Raw genomic sequence first — 18,541 nt, 5'->3', positions numbered from 1 at the left:
ATTTGACATTTTTAAAAAAAAGTTTTTATGTATACAACATGAATTTTAACAGAAGGCAAGCGCTAATAAAAAGTCAAATGCAATGTTGGGATGTTTTTATTTCACAGAGTAAATTTCTGAGTACACCTTTGTAGAGGGGCTGTAACCAGTAGCAATCCCATAAAGTTGCACTTTCCTATTTGAAATGCATGCCTCTGCCTGGCCCTCACACTTTGATTGACAGGGTGTGGAGAAGCACATTTCAGCCAATAGCATCGTGATGGACCAGGCTTGGAGCCTAAAGCGCAGAGGTGTCAGTCTGAGTGTCTGCAACTCTTTCAGGAGGCCGGCAGTGTGGGTTCCCCATTGGAAATCATGCCACCTGGCAGGAAACTTACCTGAACGCCCATCTTAAATTCACTTTAACAGCTCCTGCATTCGACACAAGGTGTAGCATCAGCTTCTAATGCAAAATTCATGGCTTTATCCCCTTTTGGCAGTACTGGCTGCATGTAAAATGAATTCATATAGTTTCGGTTTTTAAAAAATCTTCCCATTCATTCTACTTCATTTACAACACACTGTATATCTATAAGAAATAAAATTTTTCAATTGCATTCAATGTACGGTGCACACAATATCTTACACAAACATACAATCCCCTGTGTGGCCCCTGTAATTGCTCCACTGAAACGTTTCACCACACGTTGGGTTAAAACGTGGAGCAGGGCGCCCTCTTGTGGTCAGTCTGATGGATTGCGGTGTCAGAGCTTGCTGTTCGACTCAGACGTTGGTCTCCTTGAGCAGCCTCTCCATGCGACGGACGTTGAGCTCCACGGCGGTGCGGTCCGTGATCTCTGTGGCGCAGCTGGCGGGAAACCAGCCCCTCCCTCCGTCACGCATCCGTTCGCCGTAGTACCAGCCTGGAACAGGACATTTTAACCAGGCTTATAATTTGATTGGGTTTACATTACATTACTGTCATTTAGCAGATACTTTTACCCAGAGCAACTTACATGGGTTACAATTTTATCCATTTATAGAGCTGGATATTTACTGAGACAGTTTGGGGTTAAGTACCTTTCCCAGCTGCTGCAGGGAATTGAACCAGCAACCTTTCGGTTACGAGCCCTGCTCCTTACCACTATGCTACACTGAATCCCAATTCACAACAAGGTCCAGTTTATGATAAGTTTAAAGCTTGGCTCAGTAAATCAGAAAAATCAAACAAGTTCACAAATGCACTGTGGGGGCATTATGCATTATGAGATACAGAAACAGGCATATGTTCATGAAAGGGTTTGGTCATTGAGAGTGTAGTGGAGAGTGTAGTGCCCCCTCTAGTGGTGGAGTATGGGAAAGGCACGGTGGAGCAGAGGGGGTGCCGACTCACCATCCTCCTCCTGAAGAATGATGACCACCTCGGCCTGCTGCAGGCCCAGCTCGTCCGACTCGCGGGGCATGTGGGCCTTGGTCACCTCACACTGTGGCAGATCTGAAACACAGACTGTGTCACACACACGTGGCCAGACTGGCGGGGCGGCTTCTCTACCGACACCGCTGGCGTGGGGACATTCCTCACGTCAGACTGCTGAGGGGTGGGCTGTCAGAGCTGCCAAGAGTAAGAGCCTTATAATCTTAATGATAAATCTATACCATTAACACTACTTTTTATGCTCTAATGATATAAAACAATCAAGTACACAATGACTTCCTTAAGATTGTAGTGTTAAGATTTAGATTAAAATTTTGAGATGAAAACGATTATATTTCTCATCCTGAAGGCACCTGGCCAGGTGGTTTAATGAGGAGTATATAATAACACCAAACCTGGGTTTGTTCCAAAGGTGCTGAATAAACTCAGACTAGCAGACTTTTTAAAAACTATCTCTGGAATTATGGAACCAAAACTTCCACTGGAAAAAAGGAGTGTAGACAGTGTAGGCACCCATGCTCTGGAGAATATTACAGGCAAATATTTGGAAACTGTTCAGTTATTAATGAGTTAGAATAATCAATATTGCCATTGTGATGTTTTCTGCTCCTTTGTGATGATATGGTAATGGTAACTGTTTCTGGCTGTTGCCCTCAGTGCAGACGTGCATTTGAAATGCAGAGAGATGTTTCCGTATTTCTGTCCTGTATCTCAGGTTCTTACCCTCTTTGTTTATATAGCTGTCCACCTGTTTGTGCTGCTGGAGAGCTGTGACCCACCGAGCACGCTCAATCCTGACAGGAAAAACACCACGTCACATAAACCCACCCATCACATCACAAATACGCCACTGACGCCACATAAACCCACCAATCACATCACAAATACGCCACCGACATCACACACACCCACCAATCACATCACAAATATGCCACCGACATCACACACACCCACCAATCACATCACAAATACGCCACTGACGTCACATAAACCCACCAATCACATCACAAACACATCAGTAACATATTAAAGATATATTTGTAAAGATACGTAACACTCATACAACTCATCATACAACCTGTATGTTATCTACTTCTTCTGAAAGTAAACAGGATCTCTTTGGGGGCCATGAAAAGATGTTACAGTGATAAAATGCAGCACATCGCGCACCGTTGGTGTTTGGGCCTGGTGCAGACTGGTAAAAAGATACTGGTACCAGCTGTTATTTCCCTCGCTGTCCTTGCTGATTGTGGGTGTGAGGGTGTGACTGGTGGTTTTGGGTGTGGATTGGTGCAAATGCAGAGCACAGTAGTTTAAAAAAAATCAGCCAGATAAAAAAGTGCTTTTAACAGCAGCGTGTGTGTCTGCCCTTCTAATTGCCCTGTCAAGTGTCAGTTGTCTTACAGACACCTCCACACAGATACTGCTGTAGTAACAACTAATCCATTATGGCAAAATAAATACATTTGCTCTTCAATGTCTTGCTATGTTTTATTTACGTTTGATTTGTGACTATGCATAGAGCAAACAGAGCACACCACCAACATGGAAAGATCAATAATCCATTTTTTTCAAAACTGGACAGAGTCTGGATGCAAGAGGCTTTTGCATGCTGCAAATCTTACAACTATGGAGAGGGAATGGAGTATTTTGTGGTCAGGACCACTCCTGCTGCTTGTCTGGACCAGGTTGACAATTCTTTGAAATAATTCTTTCACAGACTGTCACTGTAACTTACATAACCTGTTAAGCATCATCTCCCATTTCACATGTAAATAACATGCACCACCCTGCCTGCTACTCAGGTAAAGAAGGTGTGGCAGGTGCTGATTGGATAGTAACTGTCACACCTTTGTCACACTGACTTATTTGCAGCCCTCTTGCTGCTGTTTTTAATACCAAGATTTATTCAGGCAAGAACAGTGTATGCGCCAGCACCTGCATTAGAAAGCTGTGCTCAGGCCACCTGCATAGGGCTTAATAACCACTAGAGGGCGCCGCAACACTGACTGACACTGAGAGAGAGAGAAGGCTAAGGGACTCACTGGGACTCCGCTACCAGGGAGATCTGCTCGGCCCGCCCCTCGCTGTTCCTCTTCATCAGCAGCCTCAGGGAGCACGGGGCGGAGCCCCTCTCTTTGGTGGTGGGAGACGGCTGTCCGTCAGACTGTTCCAGCTCCACCTCCACGTTCTCAAGAGTGGCGTAGTCCATCACCACATAGCTTTCCTCACTGGACAAACACACACACACACACGCTCATGTTACATGAGAAAACATGTGCACACCATGCTCTTACACCACGGAAAACTTGGCACTCATCTACTTTTTTCTAATGGAAGATAAGATTACTATAGGAAGCATGTTTTCATACGCATATCCTTGAAAATATCCAAGCAACAGGAGTTTGCAGCCTGAGTGATCAGTGGGACGGTGAGGATTTCATGGAGACAGAGAGAGTTTGATTTGAGACATTACACTCCCTTATATTACATTGCTGTCATTTAGTAGACGCTCCTATCCAGAGCGACCTACACAGACAACGTGTAAAAATTGTGACCTATTTATACAGCTGAGGCAATTCTGGGTGATGTACCTTGCCCAAGGGTACAACATCAGGGCCCCAAGCAGGAGATTACAGTAAATCTGCCCTTAAGCATTAGCCTCCTCTCCAGCCCTTTAAAGCCGAGAGGAGGTGCAGACCCTCTGCCCCGCCCCAGTGGTGTATCGGTGTGACGGGGTCATCTGGGCCCACGGGAGGCCCAGCAGGTGACCTGGCGTACACTTCCTGCCAGGATCTCCCAGCATGCTGCGGAATGCAGGGGTCACCACCTCCCTGCGGGCCTGGAATTCTCCACGCTGCTCAGAACACGGGCCCCCAAACCTCCCACGCACCCGCGACAAACAGCCCGAAAGAGCGTCCGAGTTTCAGCAGAGGGTCTGCGAGAGAGACCCCGCTGCCTTGCAGACAGCGCCTCTGCGCTGGCTACGCGAGAGTTCCCTTCCACTTTCTCACAGACTTAGCGGAAGTCGTCCAGCTGGTTTCAATTCACAGTGTCTTCTGGGATAAGAGAAGCAGGCCCTCCTCTGGCCACGTCGGCCCTTTTGAATCTGAGGAATGAGCAGTGAAGGCCGGAGGACTGATAAAGCTTCATGCACTCGCTGCGCTGTGCACTGGGACAGACCCTCAGAAGAGGGGAAAAGCCCCGTGAAGAAAGCCAGGGATCATCAGAGAACAGATCAGGACATGGCCCAGAGAGCCATCACTCATTCACTCACATTACCAGCAGTACACACATTCACCCATTCACTCACATTACCACCAGTAAACACATTCACCCATTCACTCACATTACCACCAGTAAACACATTCACCTATTCACTCACATAACCACCACTAAACACATTCACTCATTCACTCACATAACCACCAGTAAACACATTTCAACCAATCACTAAAACAAATTCACTCATTCACTCACCTATTTTCACTCATTCAATCTCAGGCTGTAGTTTTGCTGGGGGAGGGGTGATTGATTTGTGTGTTGATTTGTGTGTTGATTTGTGAGATGATTTGTGTGTTGATTTGTGTGTTGATTTGTGTGTTGTCTGACTGTGTGATTGCCGTGTGCAGCGTGGAGGGGAGGGACACACCTCTTCTTCCTGGTGAGAATGAGCACATCGTTGAACAGGAACAGGAAGTAGCTCTTGCTGCTGAAGGCCTTCCAGAAGATGCTGAGGTCCTCGGTGCGGACGGGCAGCTCTCCCCGTTTCAGCAGCCAGCGAGAGGCCGAGACCAGGGGGAAGGGCTGCGCACACAGGGGGCGGGGTTAGAAACTGTCCCCTACACACAACATCCCCACCATCACACAACTCTGTCCCCTACACACAACATCCCCACCATCACACAACTCTGTCCCCTACACACAACATCCGCACCGTCCCTTCACACACCTCTTTCCCCTACACACAACATCCCCACGGTCACATAAATCTGTCCTCTACACACAACACTCCCAACATACCCTCACACAACTCTGTCCCCTACACACAACATCCCCACACAACTTTGTCGCCTACATACAACATCATATCCCCAACACACCACCACACAACTCTTTTTTTTAATGTGGACTGCTTTTTCTCCCAAGTATATCAGAGATGCCACTCACTGCTACAACTCCCTACTAACAATCCAGAGGAGCTCATGCAAACACATGCCCTCCTCTGAAGTGCTGCTTCTTTTCACACCACAGTCCCCATGCCAAGCTTGCATAGACATGACTCAGAGGAAGACACTTCATGCACAGCTTTATACAGGCAGATTTTGGGCACCTGGTTGACTAGCAGGGGGTGGTTGATGTGCAATGAGATGGACGGACCCTGAGCTGACCTAATTCCACCAATATCCCTGTGAAACAAAGCCAATTTGTCTACTATGGTCATCTCTGGCTCATGACACAACTGAGATCAAACCCAGGCTGTAGAGCTCAGCTTGCCTTCAATGTGAATGCCTCAACCACTGTGCTACCCACACCATAATACCACTCTCCTCTACAGACCTCCACCTGATTAGTCTGTCTTCCCAGCACACCTCCCTTACACACTTCTCTGTCATCTACAAAGCTCAATTCTCTCCACGCTCCCTGACACAATTCTGTAACACTACCTACTGCTGACACCTCAGCTCAGCTGCATACTGCATTCTCCACCACTTCACAGAGCAACACGCGATCAAAGCAAATCTCAGGTCAGAGACTCTGTTCTCACTCCTGTCTGTCTGTGTGCTGCTGATACCTTGATCTTGCCAAAGTCCATCTGCTTCTGGATGGTGTACATCTGCTCCGTCCGCTCCATGGTACGCGCACCTTCATTGCACTTTTTCACCAGCTGGGGGCAGCGATGAGATCAGTGAGTTACAGCTGACATACAGTAGCATTAATGAGTTAGCAGCATTCAGGCATTTGGAGGCGAATAGAATAGATTCCATTCCTTCATGTGTTTGAAATGCTAGCCTTGACTTTAAAAAAAATGGTGGTCTGTCTTGGAAATGTAAAGAGTGTACTGCAAATATCATCTTTGTGGGTGTTGTTGTCCCCCTCTAACACTTGGGCTTGAACCGAAAGCAATGTTCTCACAAACAGTGAAGCAAACAGCCGTGTACCCAAATGTTCTGAGGAGGGAGCAGGAATTTCCATGTGGTTTGCATCACTGCTGGAATGCAATTCGGTGACAAAAACAAGGCAGAAACTTCAGAGTCTTCCAGTCTGAGCAGAAATGTGTACATTCTTTTCCATGCACCATGCATATGTAATTATGCAGAACACCAGGGGCATGACCGTACTCTGTGAGTGTGTACATTATTAGTGTATCCAGCTGTAACTGGATCCAGTTATGTGTATGCAGCTTCAGGGGTGACACTTGTGCTATAGTTGCGTAAAAAATATGTAATATATAATATTATTATTGTACGCAATATTTAACATTATTTTTATTAATTATGTATCAGTGTTACATATGAAACTTTCCAAATCATACAGCTGAAAAGCTGAACATAACTTTGACTTTTCTTTGTCCCAGCACTACAGCAGCTGTAAGCACAGTATAGTTCTGTATAGTGTAGTGTAGTATAATATAGTATAGTAAAGCGTAGTATAGTAGTATAGCACTGCTGTAGAGACACTGCACCAGAGCAGGATTTTGTGGGCGGGATAGTAGAGTTCATTACCTTACTGATGGCCTTCAGCGCCCACACTGAGGCGAAGTACTCTGCTGTTTGAGCAGGGGTCTTCTGACAGATCGTCTGTGGAGAGAGGACGCCAGTCATGGGCATGAGGTCACCCTGTCCACCAGGTGGCGCTCACACACTTGGCTACCCATGAATGTGATAAAAACAGTTCTGAGGGTTCAGATTTAACCAGTCAATATATAACTTCAAGCAGCCCAAGCTCAATGCCGTGCACTGCGTATGCACTCGCTGGACTGGGAGTGTTATTAAACAGGTCTGGCACTACTGCTCATATAGGTTGAATGGATACACTTCTTGCTCTCTTGTGCTGGAAGTCGCTTTGTATATGATTGTCTGCTAAATGAACATAATGGAATGCAATGTAATGAGAAAGCTTGCAAAGGCCCTCCCATTTAACAAATACAGGGATTTTATAGTAATTATATCCATCTTCACTCATCCTCAGAGACAGAGAGAGACTGACAGCCCGTTTCCCTGAGTGTCACACGCTGACCCTCCGCCGAGGACAAACTTCTGTGAGTGAGGAGGCGGGGAGGGGTCACAGTGCAGCGATGTGTGTGGCCGGGCATTAACAGCAGGGGGCGCTCACATCCATGAGCAGAGGCAGGCGGGTCACTCTCTGCATGGGCAGGATCAGGAAGGAGATCATGGGCAGCCCTCCGCACTCCGAACTCATCTCGATCTGCTTCAGCACCTCCTTGAATGCGGTGTTACTCGTTCTGTAACACACAGGTGTACATTTTCAGTGAATCCTAACCCTGCATCCTCACTGCAATACACTCTGCAACACACACACACACACACACACACACACTGCAGCTTGGTCTGCAACATACACTCACACAATTGTTTTGCAACACGTACCCTCAGCGTTTCTGACTAATACACATACCTTCTCTATCTGCTTCTCTGTGACACCCACACCATTTCAGCGGTGTCAGTGATCTTTAAGCACACTATTTCTGCACTGCTATGCTGAGAGACGGAAGAAATGTGAAGCCACTCTGTTAAAGGAAATGCGTTTCTGATGTTCTGAAGACTGCTACAGGAATGTCATCTGTCTTGTTTTCACAGGCAGTGAGCCAAACAATCTGACCTGCAATTAACCGTTATTATAACCGTAAAGATTCTGCCTTAAACTCAGAGGCACCGAATACTTCGTTCCTCTACCACATTCATTCCTCTAACACAGGTATTAGTGTGTATGTGTGTGTGTGTGTGTATGCGCGTGTGTGTAGTTCTGTGTGTGTGTGTGTGTGTGTGTGTGTGTGTGTGTGTGTGTATGTGTGTGAGCAGTTCTGCATGTGTGTGTGTGAGTGTGTGTGTGAGTGGTTCTGCGTGTGCGTGCGTGTGTGTGTGTGTGTGAGGTTCTGTGTGTACGTGTGTGAGTGGTTCTGCATGTGTGTGTGTGTGAGTGTGTGTGAGGTTCTGCGTGTGTGTGTGTGTGAGCAGTTCTGCGTGTGTGTGTGTGTGCTTCCTGAGAGTGTGTTTCTGCCCAGCTCAGGGCCGTACTCACAGCAGCTTCTGCAGCGCCCTCTGCTGGAAGGTCTCGTTGGAGCAGTAGATGATGTAGGGCTGGAAGTGGTGTGTGGCGTGGTCCTGCATGATGTCACTGATGTCTCTAATCAAAGGGTTGTCATGGTGACGACTCTCCAGGGCCTCAAAGAACCTGTCGTGGAACAGAGGGGAGGGGGTGAGCGCGACCCTCACTGTCTCACCTGTGTCAACACACTGTGTACCTCACCTGTTCCCAAGCCTTCTGCTAAACCTGTCCTCACCGGTTTAACCCCCCCCCCCCCCCCACACACACACACACACACACACACACACACACACCCTCGTCTCTGAAACAGCAGGCCGTGTGTGTGGGTAGAGCTAAACGCCAGCGCAGCACAGAGGAAATCTCTGCTGCTGTTGGGGGGGGGGGGGTCGACTCTCTCTCTCAGCCATCAGGTGTGTGTGGTTTAACATGCCGCTGCATGTCAGAGCTCACAGGTACAGAGTCAGGCTGAACGACAGGTATGAACAAGTCTGAAATCCGCAAACTGCACTGCGGCAGGAGCTCGAGTCAGCCCCTCCCGAAATCCCGAAATCCCCCCCCACCCCGGCCTACCCCGGCCTACCCCGGAAAGCTGCAGCAGCGGGGGGATCCGGGACTTGCCTGCACATGTCACTGACAGAGTGGGAAGCTGGCAGAAAGGGACGCATACTTTCATTCTGAGACTGTTTGTGTACAGATGCCAGTCTCGTTTCTCACATCGTTTACCGTGATGGGTCTATTACATGACAGATACTGGTGCCACATTTGCCACATGCTGTGACAAATTGTGTTAACTATGTTAAAGTAAAGGTCTGTTAAAGTAGGTCTGTGACTTTCAAAGTAAATGTAATCAAGTGGCCTCGTTTGCCTAAATTAACAGGACCCTCTTGAGGCATCTGAATCAGTTTTAGCCATTTTCATAGCAGCATTTATATAACTGTTGTAGCTGTAATGTCATTTTCAAAACCACTATCAACATTTACTTCTCTGAAAACTAAAACTCCAAGTCCCTTCTTGACCATGTGATACAATATGTGAAACCTTGTTAAAGTATTAATTCCTAAAAGAATACAATATTCTATGGAATCTTTTTTCAACAGGTTCATTTTCCCCATTAGTCATTGTTTACGACTTACAACTGTTGAGTTTGAAAAGTATCTACTTTAATAAAACTATTTAGCAGTGGTTTAGACAACACCTAAGGAAAAAAATATGTTGTATACCTCACGTGAGATATAGTTCTGAATATACCGTAAATCACTCACAATTCAAACAAACACAATTAAAACAGACTCTTAATGAAATTTGTACAGGTTAGGTGGCCGGAGAAAGATGGAGTAGGGCGTCAGGACAGACAGACAGACAAAGGGAAGACGACACAGAAACAGAGAGAAAGATACAGAGGAACAGTGAGCAGCTGCACGTCTATGGTTCTGCTCCGAGCTGCCCCCTGACCCCTAACCTCTGACCTCTTGCTGGCGGCCTGGATGTCTACGATGTTGGAGAAGAGGTGGTGGTGCTCGGTGGCGGTCATGGTGCGTCGGAGCTCCTCGCTGCCCTTGAAGTGCCGGACCAGGATGTCCAGGCTGTGCTTGTACGAGTACTCAGACGTGATGATCTCAAAAATAGCCTGCAGGAAGTACACACTCGACAGTCATTACAGAATCATAACAGAATATCACAGATACAGTAAATATGTTATTACTTAAGCCCTTTAATCCGCCTTAGGAAAAAAAAAACAAATATAAGAATATTCAAATATTATGGGTATTATGCAGGGAGAGAGAGCATGGGCTCAGAGATAAAGGGGAAAGCCTGACACAGAAGGATGCATAGAGCTAGAAAAGGCAGTGTAGTGTAGTGTAGTGTAGGGATACACTGAAGAGTGTGGTACGGAGGTAAAGAGGGACGCAGGAAGGTAACTAAGTACAGGAAGGTGAAGAAGGGCATAGGAAAGTAAGGAAGGTTGTAGGGAGGTAGGGTATGGTGCAGTGAGACAGAGAATGTTGCAGGCAGGTAAGGAGGGATGTGGAGAGATAAAGAAGGAGGGAGGAAGGTAATTAAGGGTGCACACACAGGGAGATGACCAACAGGTGCAGGGCGTGTCACTGCTGTGTACACAGAGAGTGATGCCAAGACTACAAACTAATGTAAATGTAAATGTACAAACGCGATCTTTCCTCCCTACAGCACGGACTGGCAGCAGCACTGACTGTGGCTGTAAAGTGCAGCTCTCTGTCTGCCTCCCTGTGGCAGGAGACGGAGTCTTCCTCTCCCTGCACACGCATGCACACACGGGCACGCACACACGCGCAGGCACACACAGGCACGCACACACACAGGCACGCACACACACACAAACACAGGCACGCACACACACAGGCACGCACACGCACGCACACACAGGCACGCACACACAGGCACGCGCACACACAGGCACGCACACGCACGCACACGCATGCACACGCACGCACACACAGGCACGCGCACACAGGCACGCACGCACGCACACGCACGCGCTCACAGACACAGGCACGCACACACACACAAACACAGGCACGCACACACACAGGCACGCACACGCACGCACACACAGGCACGCACACACAGGCACGCGCACACAGGCACGCGCACACACAGGCACGCACACGCACGCACACGCATGCACACGCACGCACATGCACACGCACGCACACACAGGCACGCGCACACAGGCACGCACGCACGCACACGCACGCGCTCACAGACACACGCATGCACACACACGCAAACTCACAGACGCACGCACGCGCACGCACACATGCTCACCTCCTGCCTCTTGCGCTCCTCCACTGAGATCATCTTTAGAATTCCGCTCTCCTGCACCTGAAAGCAAAAAGCCACAGCCACAGGTCATCCTCACTTAGGGTGAGGTACCGAGCATGCACACCTTAGCATACACGACTAAAGCAAGCACTGTAAATCCTCACTTAGGGTGAGGTACCGAGCATGCACACCTTAGCATACACGACTAAAGCAAGCACTGTAAATGCATTCATTTGAAAGTGAATGTCCTATACTACTTATTTTATGGTTACATTTGCAGAAATGTGAATTTTGTTTGTATGGTCAGTATAAAAGTAGGATCCCCTCTCCACTGCATACTGTCCAGAAAATCCTTCTCTTTTGTAATCGGTTGGCTCATTATCGTTGAGCACAAAGAGGGAGCGATCAGGGCTTTTCTACAGAAGCTGCACCGAGTCACACCCAGCGGATCTCCTTTCCTGTCCTCTCCAGTCTTGGGCTGAAAGAAACAGGTTTTCCTGGTTCCTGCCTGTTCCTGTGAATTTTCAGAACTTGTTTACCTTCCCACTCAGATGCTCTATCTCTCCTTCTCTTATTACTCAGTAGGAGGAAAGCCGCTGAAATTTTGGGCGCCAGGCTGCGAATGTTTACAGCGGTGTGTGAATGTCAGACATGAGTGTGGGTTTGACAGAGAAACAGCACTGGTATTTGAGAGCAGAATGAACGGGCACTACGTGCATAGAAAGAACAGCTGGGAGACCTTAAGAGCTGGGGATCATTGGCTAAATTAGCAGCTATTGTTTTAGCTGGCTAACCCCATGATGAAAATACCTCGTCTCCCACTGCTACCCCTGCAAGCGAAGGGGGACACAGGAAGACTGCAAAGGGGTAACAGCAAAGCACTGTGCATTTTTAGTACACCGACAAGTAGTCTGGAAAGGAGACTAATGTGCTTAAAAAAAACCTCACAGAATCTTTCAATAATACAAATGACATGCCGAGGAGACTGACAGCAAGTTAATGAAGCCAACAGATGATGTAGGCTTGTAGATATTTTCATTACAAGACTCAGTGAGTCAAAAAATGGACTGCATCCAAAATAACATCCTGTGAGCAGGTAATGGTAGCTCTATCCTTTCAAGAACTTGGTTGAAACTCATTCCACCTAAACATCACATGGGTTAAAGTTAAACACAGGGGTTTCATGTTGTACATAGACAACTTTTGAGGTGAGAATGCATCCCTTGGCATTAACTTCAGAATTTGAAATCAAAAGCAAATCTGACATCTGAAAATGACTTCAAATTGACTGCTATATCCTTTGGATCCTCAACAGCAGCCTTAAGTTCTGAAATACACCCCAGATTGTTGATTGAGGTACTCTAATGGTACAGTTGATCAGGATCTGTGAAATTTCTTTGATAAATACTCCCACTGTTGGCTGATACCGATTCTACGTGTTGAATCGGGAATGACAGGCTTTAATGACAGGAGACCACAGATTATGTATGGGACACGTTCCGCTGACTACAGGCAGTGGTCAGCCACCAACGGTTTCTGACCGTCGGGGGTGTGCATCCCCAGGTTTACACCTGGACACCTGGTGTAACACCTTGCAAGGAGCACGCTCTTGCTAACATAAAGAAAGGACCAGAAAAGGAGTGTCAGCACAACTACAGAACAGCACCCTGTCTCCCACTCTCACAGAAACACTGTGACACAATCTGTGATAGCCATCTGTCTCTCATACCTGGCTGTCTCAGGCTGGGCTGTGTGGGCCCTTACCTGTGGCAGCTGGCTCCAGGTGCGCTGGGCGGGGCGGTAGTTCTTGACCACTATGCCCTGGTCCGGTTCGGGTGGCGCCTCCAGCAGGTCGTCGTCAGTATTCTGGTTGTTGGAGTGCAGGCCACGTTCGCGGATCTCCTGGTAGAGCCGGGGTTCTGTGCGGAAAATCCCAGTGAGGAGTTACAGCACTACAGAGAGACCTGTGGTGGGGTCTAGCCCTAGCCACTTACTCTAGACCCTTCCCCTAACCCCTTCCCCTATGGCCTTCCTCAATACCCCTACCCTAGCCCTTTCCCCTAGGCCCTCATTGATTCACCCTCAACAATGAGTGAGGACTGGACAGATACCAGCAATCTAGCAATAGCTCCACCCTGCCCTCTGGGCAAGATGAAGTTTCAGCCATGTTGCCTACACTTATGCAGTCCTTTCAGGTCTGTGAGAGGGGAATAAAGAAGGGATTAGAGGAGGGGGGAGGAGAAGGACCTAGGGGGTGGTTCTGTTTCTTATTCTATCCTTTCCTCGGTCTCTAATCTGCAATGTGAGGCCTGGCAGCAGCTGAACAAAGCTCTCTCATTCAAGCTCCGGCCAAACACTTCAGATTCTTGCCATGACAGTGCCGTGTCTACAGGGGCTACACAGTGTCTGGTCTTACAGTACAGAACACATCCAGTACCTGCTCAGTACAACACAGCTCACAAAACAACCAAAACAGAGGTTCTAATTTAACCCCGACCAAGGACAGACAGACAAGCACACAAAATCACAAACACACACGATCACACACAGCCATTCACATGCATAACTATACACATGCCTGAGTGCAGAGATGCAAAGGCACAGATACGCATACACAGACACTCACAACCATACACTCAAACTCACACACATGCACAAGCAGACATGTACAGATGCACACACAGACACGTGCACACATTTATAGGCCCATACACACACACACACACACACACACACACACACACACACACACACACAGACACACACTTACCATCTTTGAAAGACCCTCTGTGCTTTTGGTTCCTTTTCCGCCCCAATGCTGTCTGTGGGGGAGAGCAGTAGTCACTTAGCGAGCAGTAAAAGCGGATTTTAAGAAATTTTCGGGGGCTGTGTGTGTGTGTGTGTGTGTGTGTGTATATGTATGCGTGTACTGTCTGCTTGCCTTGTTGCGGCGGGGGCTGCGTGCAGGCTGGGGGCTGGCCGCTCTCTCTTCTCGGACGGGCCTGAGGGTGGCGCTCTCCTGGATGGGCGTCATGGCGTCAGGATTCAGGCTCTTCACCGCCGCGCGGTACGACTTGTTCCGGCGGTTCCTCCGCAGCGAGAAGCCCTCGCCATCGCTGTCGTAGTCCTCCCATGACAGGTCCGACACCGGGGCCGACGCCCGCTTGTCTTTGGGGGCCTCCAGCGCCACGGGCAGGGTGATCACGGTGGTGTGGTGGCGTGTCTTGGTTCGGCTGGACACCGCCAGGCTACGGGGTATCAGCTGCTGGGTCCCCCGTTTCAGGGCGGCAGGGCTCTCCGTGCTGAGGACCACACCCTTCTTCTCCCGCCCCTCGCTGGGCTTAGCCAATGACAGCTCCCCACGTGAGGCCCGGCCTTGTGATTGGCTGGGAGAGTTGGCCATGTCCTCCGATATACAGTCCAGACGCAAATCGGAGGAGAAGCGATTCTCCAATATGAGGGGCGTCTGGTCCCCCATGGAGCCGTCCGATTGTCCGAGAGACATGCAACTCTGAGACTACTGACCCTGATTCACCGTAGGCTGATAGTTCTGCCTGTCAGACAGCCATCTCTGATCCTGTGTCTTGGGGCAAAGACAGGGAAATCCCTGTGTTCAGAGACAAAAGAGGCTCCATAAGTGTATGTAAGGACTATGTCAGACCACGTCAAATAAGCAATTGAACAAACACACCAAATTGGTCACACACACAAGCACACTTGTACACGTTTTAAACTGAAAGTTACATAAATGAACACTTTAACGCAGCACGCAGGTTTCACAGAATTACTGTTCTAATGAGAAGCAATGATATGATTGAATTCTCGCCCTCAAAGGCTCCTAAAGCCCAGAACTTCCCAACACTGTTTGAAGTAGCGCCCCTTAATTGCCTGAGGCATTGAAAAGGATGAATAGTCTCGGCATGATGCAGTCCGTTTCAGTCGCTGACGAGTTTAGCCCCAGTAAAGGGCTTCCCCCCGATCTTTTTTATATCTGCATCCAGCGCGTGACCATTCCCAGGGCCTCCCGCGCTCGAGCCACGGTCTGTTCCCCCGGGAGACCAGCGCCGCCGTCACTCTGACTCACCGCGCACACCCACTCGCCCCAGAACTCAACAAAAAGCAGGCTCAAAGAGTACACCCACGCTCCGTGCACTCGAAATCTCACCGAAAACCCCACAGATCGAAAACTGATTACATAAAACAGCTTCGAGAAGCCAGAGACGACGAGCTTTTTCATGCGGCGGAGAGCATCTCTCCGATTTTTTTTCACACCCGGACGATTATCCTAAAGGGAAATTTATATTCAACATATTGCGATGTTCACACGAACTCCTGACTATTCCTGCATGAAATAAAGAACAGCATTTTAAATTGCACCTAAGATCTGTCATGTAGCGAACTCATAAATCAAACGATCCAGTCACCGCGTGCGTCCTAAGTGCTACATTTTTTTACTAACTATGAAGGTATGCACAAAATATTGTACTTTGTAAAAGTGTGGTTTTTATGCGGCTATTGAGTGATTCACAGTTTTGCCCGATACAATACGCTTCTTTCGTTCAGTCGGTCAGGTTACTGGATTCCAGGGTGACAACCTTCGACCTGGTGTCCAGTCTCGTTCCAAACAGAGGTTTTTGACCGACAGTGTAAACAAGATTTGTTTTCTAATCGTGTTGTACTCACAAAAACATAGCTGCATATGCCATATACTGATATGTATTTGTACACATGTATATTTGCACATATTTTAAAAACCGTTCTTCCAAAAGTGAATAAACGCGTATTAGACGCAAGTAATACAATTGCATTCCACGGGAGAAAACTATGCGCAATGAAAACATACACATAGGTCTACTGCCAAAAACAACCAACACAACTATTTTAGAAGTACGGACATTTACCTTTGGTACGATACAAGCTCCTCCGTCCGCACGTAAAGTTCGTAGGAGAAAATAAGTCGCAATTTGGCGATGTTCCAGGCGCCGCCTCACAGATGGCAGAGCGTGATGCGCTTTCCCAACTTCCTGACTTCTCCCACCAGTCTGTCCGCAAGCTCCAATCTGCACACTGCGTCACTCAGGTGAGCTACGCGTCCCACGTACTTCAGCTGTATGGCCTCATACAAGCGGAAACAGCGAGTGTGGAAAAATGCCGATGACAAACACAATTTAAAAGTCTGACAACTGGAAACACGTGTGTGTAAAACCCCATAATTTTACGAACGCGATTATCAATATGTATTCACTTAACATTTCCCTTCCATGCTTGATTACGAACTCTGTGATGACGTATGTCTAAAATACCACAATTTATATACGATTTTTTACTGACTATATTGCCACCTCTTTACAGCGCTGCGCAGATTGAATCTGTTAAAACGCTCAAACGTAATAAACCAACTGCTATTACATTTACTTATGCAGAGAAGATATCACACTTCTTTTGACCCAGTAAATAAACACGTTGCAGATTTCAATTGATTTCTAAATAGCAATCACCGGCATCACACAGTTTCAGAGGTTTAAAGCTTTAACGGCTGGACATCATTTCCGATGCTGGCACGCCCTCTGCCGTTTCATTCCAGCGCGCCGCTTCTGTCACCGGGATTAGTCAGCAATGGTTACCTGTTGAAGTCTTCTGCACAGCAAGGCACTATATTCAATAATAAATGAGATCCCACAGTTTCTGTTCTTTAACCTTTATTACACAAAACAATATTCTGGCAACATAAACAACGTCACGACGTAGTTAAAATGTAAGCGCGAAACTATACGGACAAAAAGGTATCCAGCTATAAAAACCTGAAAATAGCAATAATGTTAATTGGTCTTAATTATAAATAACAGAAAATCAAATGACAGCTAATGATAGCTAAATGTTTTCACATACACCGTATCCCATACATTGCCTACATACAGTTTCAGTTATGCTGTATAAGCAATGTTCGCAAATATAAACATCAATCACATGCTAACTATGCACACGCGCTTCAACAAACAGTCCACACACATTGCGAAAGACACATTCCCCTGTGAACATGGCCCATTACCACAGTGTTCACCTCTTCTCATACACTGGATTATCAAAATAGGGCCAAACATTGACATGCAAATTTCCTGACTTGGAGCTACTTTCTTAAGGTTTGGCATAAACCTGTGGATAGGTCCAGCAAGCCCCACTGACAAATCTGTGTTCTGGGCTGGCTAGGTGCACCACGGTCTGCCACAACCATGCCTTAATAACCCTGGCCATGGCGACAGTTGTGATAAACACAAGTGAAAATGGAAAATGGAAAAAAAAACTGTCCTCTTGCAGAACATGACAGTGACCATGCTCTTCAAGAAGCCAGCACTGCCAGGTCTAATCCAGAATCTGAGAGCGCCTGACCCCACATGGTTTATAGATAAAATCTCATGCACTTCAAGCGCCATAAACTTTGTCTGACCTGGTCTTATCTTCGAAACTGCCTTGATGTGGCATAATTAGAAAACAAAGATATACCAGACGAGCCTGATTTTCCTCTGGCAGTTTCTCAGCGACATCACTACAATCACATGGGGAAACTCCAGTGCTGTCACGGGGAAACTGAGTAAGCAAGATCAGGTTGCATTGAGCATAAACCTTATCAGACCGCATAACAATCAGGGGTGTGAACACAGAGCACACTTTAGGGTCTGGGCCTTGAACAGACAGCTTCACAGAACACCCCAAACCCGCCAGGATTTCATCAGAATTACATCCTGTTACTGTTCCTGTACCGATCACATGGAAGGACACACATCTATCCTACAGGCCTCTACTGCGACACCCTGTGGCTGCGGTCCTGGGCTCGACATGGGGAGGCGAACATGTTGCTTAAGACTGGATGAGACTGAAGGGTCCCTCATATAATTCCAACACCGTAAAATCAGAAAATGAGCAGCCTGTGTGGAGATTCCTGCGGAAATGCTGAATCTCTGCTGAACCTAACATTTAGGGCAGCACATCTTTCACAGGGCTGCGCAGTGCATGGTGGGACCTCACAGTGGGCATGTC

At 47.6% G+C, this 18,541-nt stretch overlaps 2 protein-coding genes across 3 annotated transcripts in view; one reads left to right on the top strand and one right to left on the bottom strand.

Moving 5' to 3' along the window:
• Positions 1–83, top strand: part of LOC118778773 (Y-box-binding protein 1-like) — a 12,336-nt gene extending 12,253 nt beyond the window's left edge. For both annotated transcript variants that reach the window (XM_036530482.1, XM_036530481.1), the window contains exon 8: positions 1–83. This exon is cut by the window's left edge and continues 261 nt beyond it. The gene's annotated coding sequence lies outside the window, so the exon portion shown is untranslated.
• A 66-nt stretch (positions 84–149) lies between these two features.
• LOC118778772 (rho guanine nucleotide exchange factor 16-like) lies at positions 150–16,539 on the bottom strand. Its single transcript, XM_036530480.1, has 15 exons — positions 16,408–16,539; positions 14,448–15,113; positions 14,277–14,328; positions 13,271–13,425; positions 11,510–11,566; positions 10,171–10,331; positions 8,678–8,830; positions 7,751–7,880; positions 7,141–7,215; positions 6,210–6,302; positions 5,067–5,221; positions 3,460–3,645; positions 2,138–2,208; positions 1,373–1,474; positions 150–902 (listed from the first exon to the last, which is right to left on the bottom strand). The coding sequence occupies exons 2-15, from the start codon at positions 15,009–15,011 to the stop codon at positions 763–765; spliced, it is 2,094 nt and encodes a 697-aa protein (XP_036386373.1). The 5' UTR covers positions 15,012–15,113; positions 16,408–16,539; the 3' UTR covers positions 150–762.
• Between the last annotated feature and the right edge of the window lie 2,002 nt (positions 16,540–18,541).

This window comes from Megalops cyprinoides, chromosome 6, assembly GCF_013368585.1.
Source record: "Megalops cyprinoides isolate fMegCyp1 chromosome 6, fMegCyp1.pri, whole genome shotgun sequence".
Classification (NCBI taxonomy): Eukaryota; Metazoa; Chordata; class Actinopteri; order Elopiformes; family Megalopidae; genus Megalops; species Megalops cyprinoides.
The sequence above is the reverse complement of the archived record's forward strand: the minus strand, read 5'-3'. Positions and strand labels throughout refer to the sequence as shown.

Bases quoted from the DNA above. Each gene is read 5' to 3' on its own strand.
- LOC118778772 (XM_036530480.1), bottom strand. From the start codon at position 15,011: ATGTCTCTCGGACAATCGGACGGCTCCATGGGGGACCAGACGCCCCTC. The intron at 14,329-14,447 runs GCAAGCAGACAG...TCTCCCCCACAG, and splicing joins GCAGCCCCCGCCGCAACAAG to ACAGCATTGGGGCGGAAAAG. The intron at 8,831-10,170 runs GTCAGAGGTTAG...GTTCCACGACAG, and splicing joins ATCCAGGCCGCCAGCAAGAG to GTTCTTTGAGGCCCTGGAGA.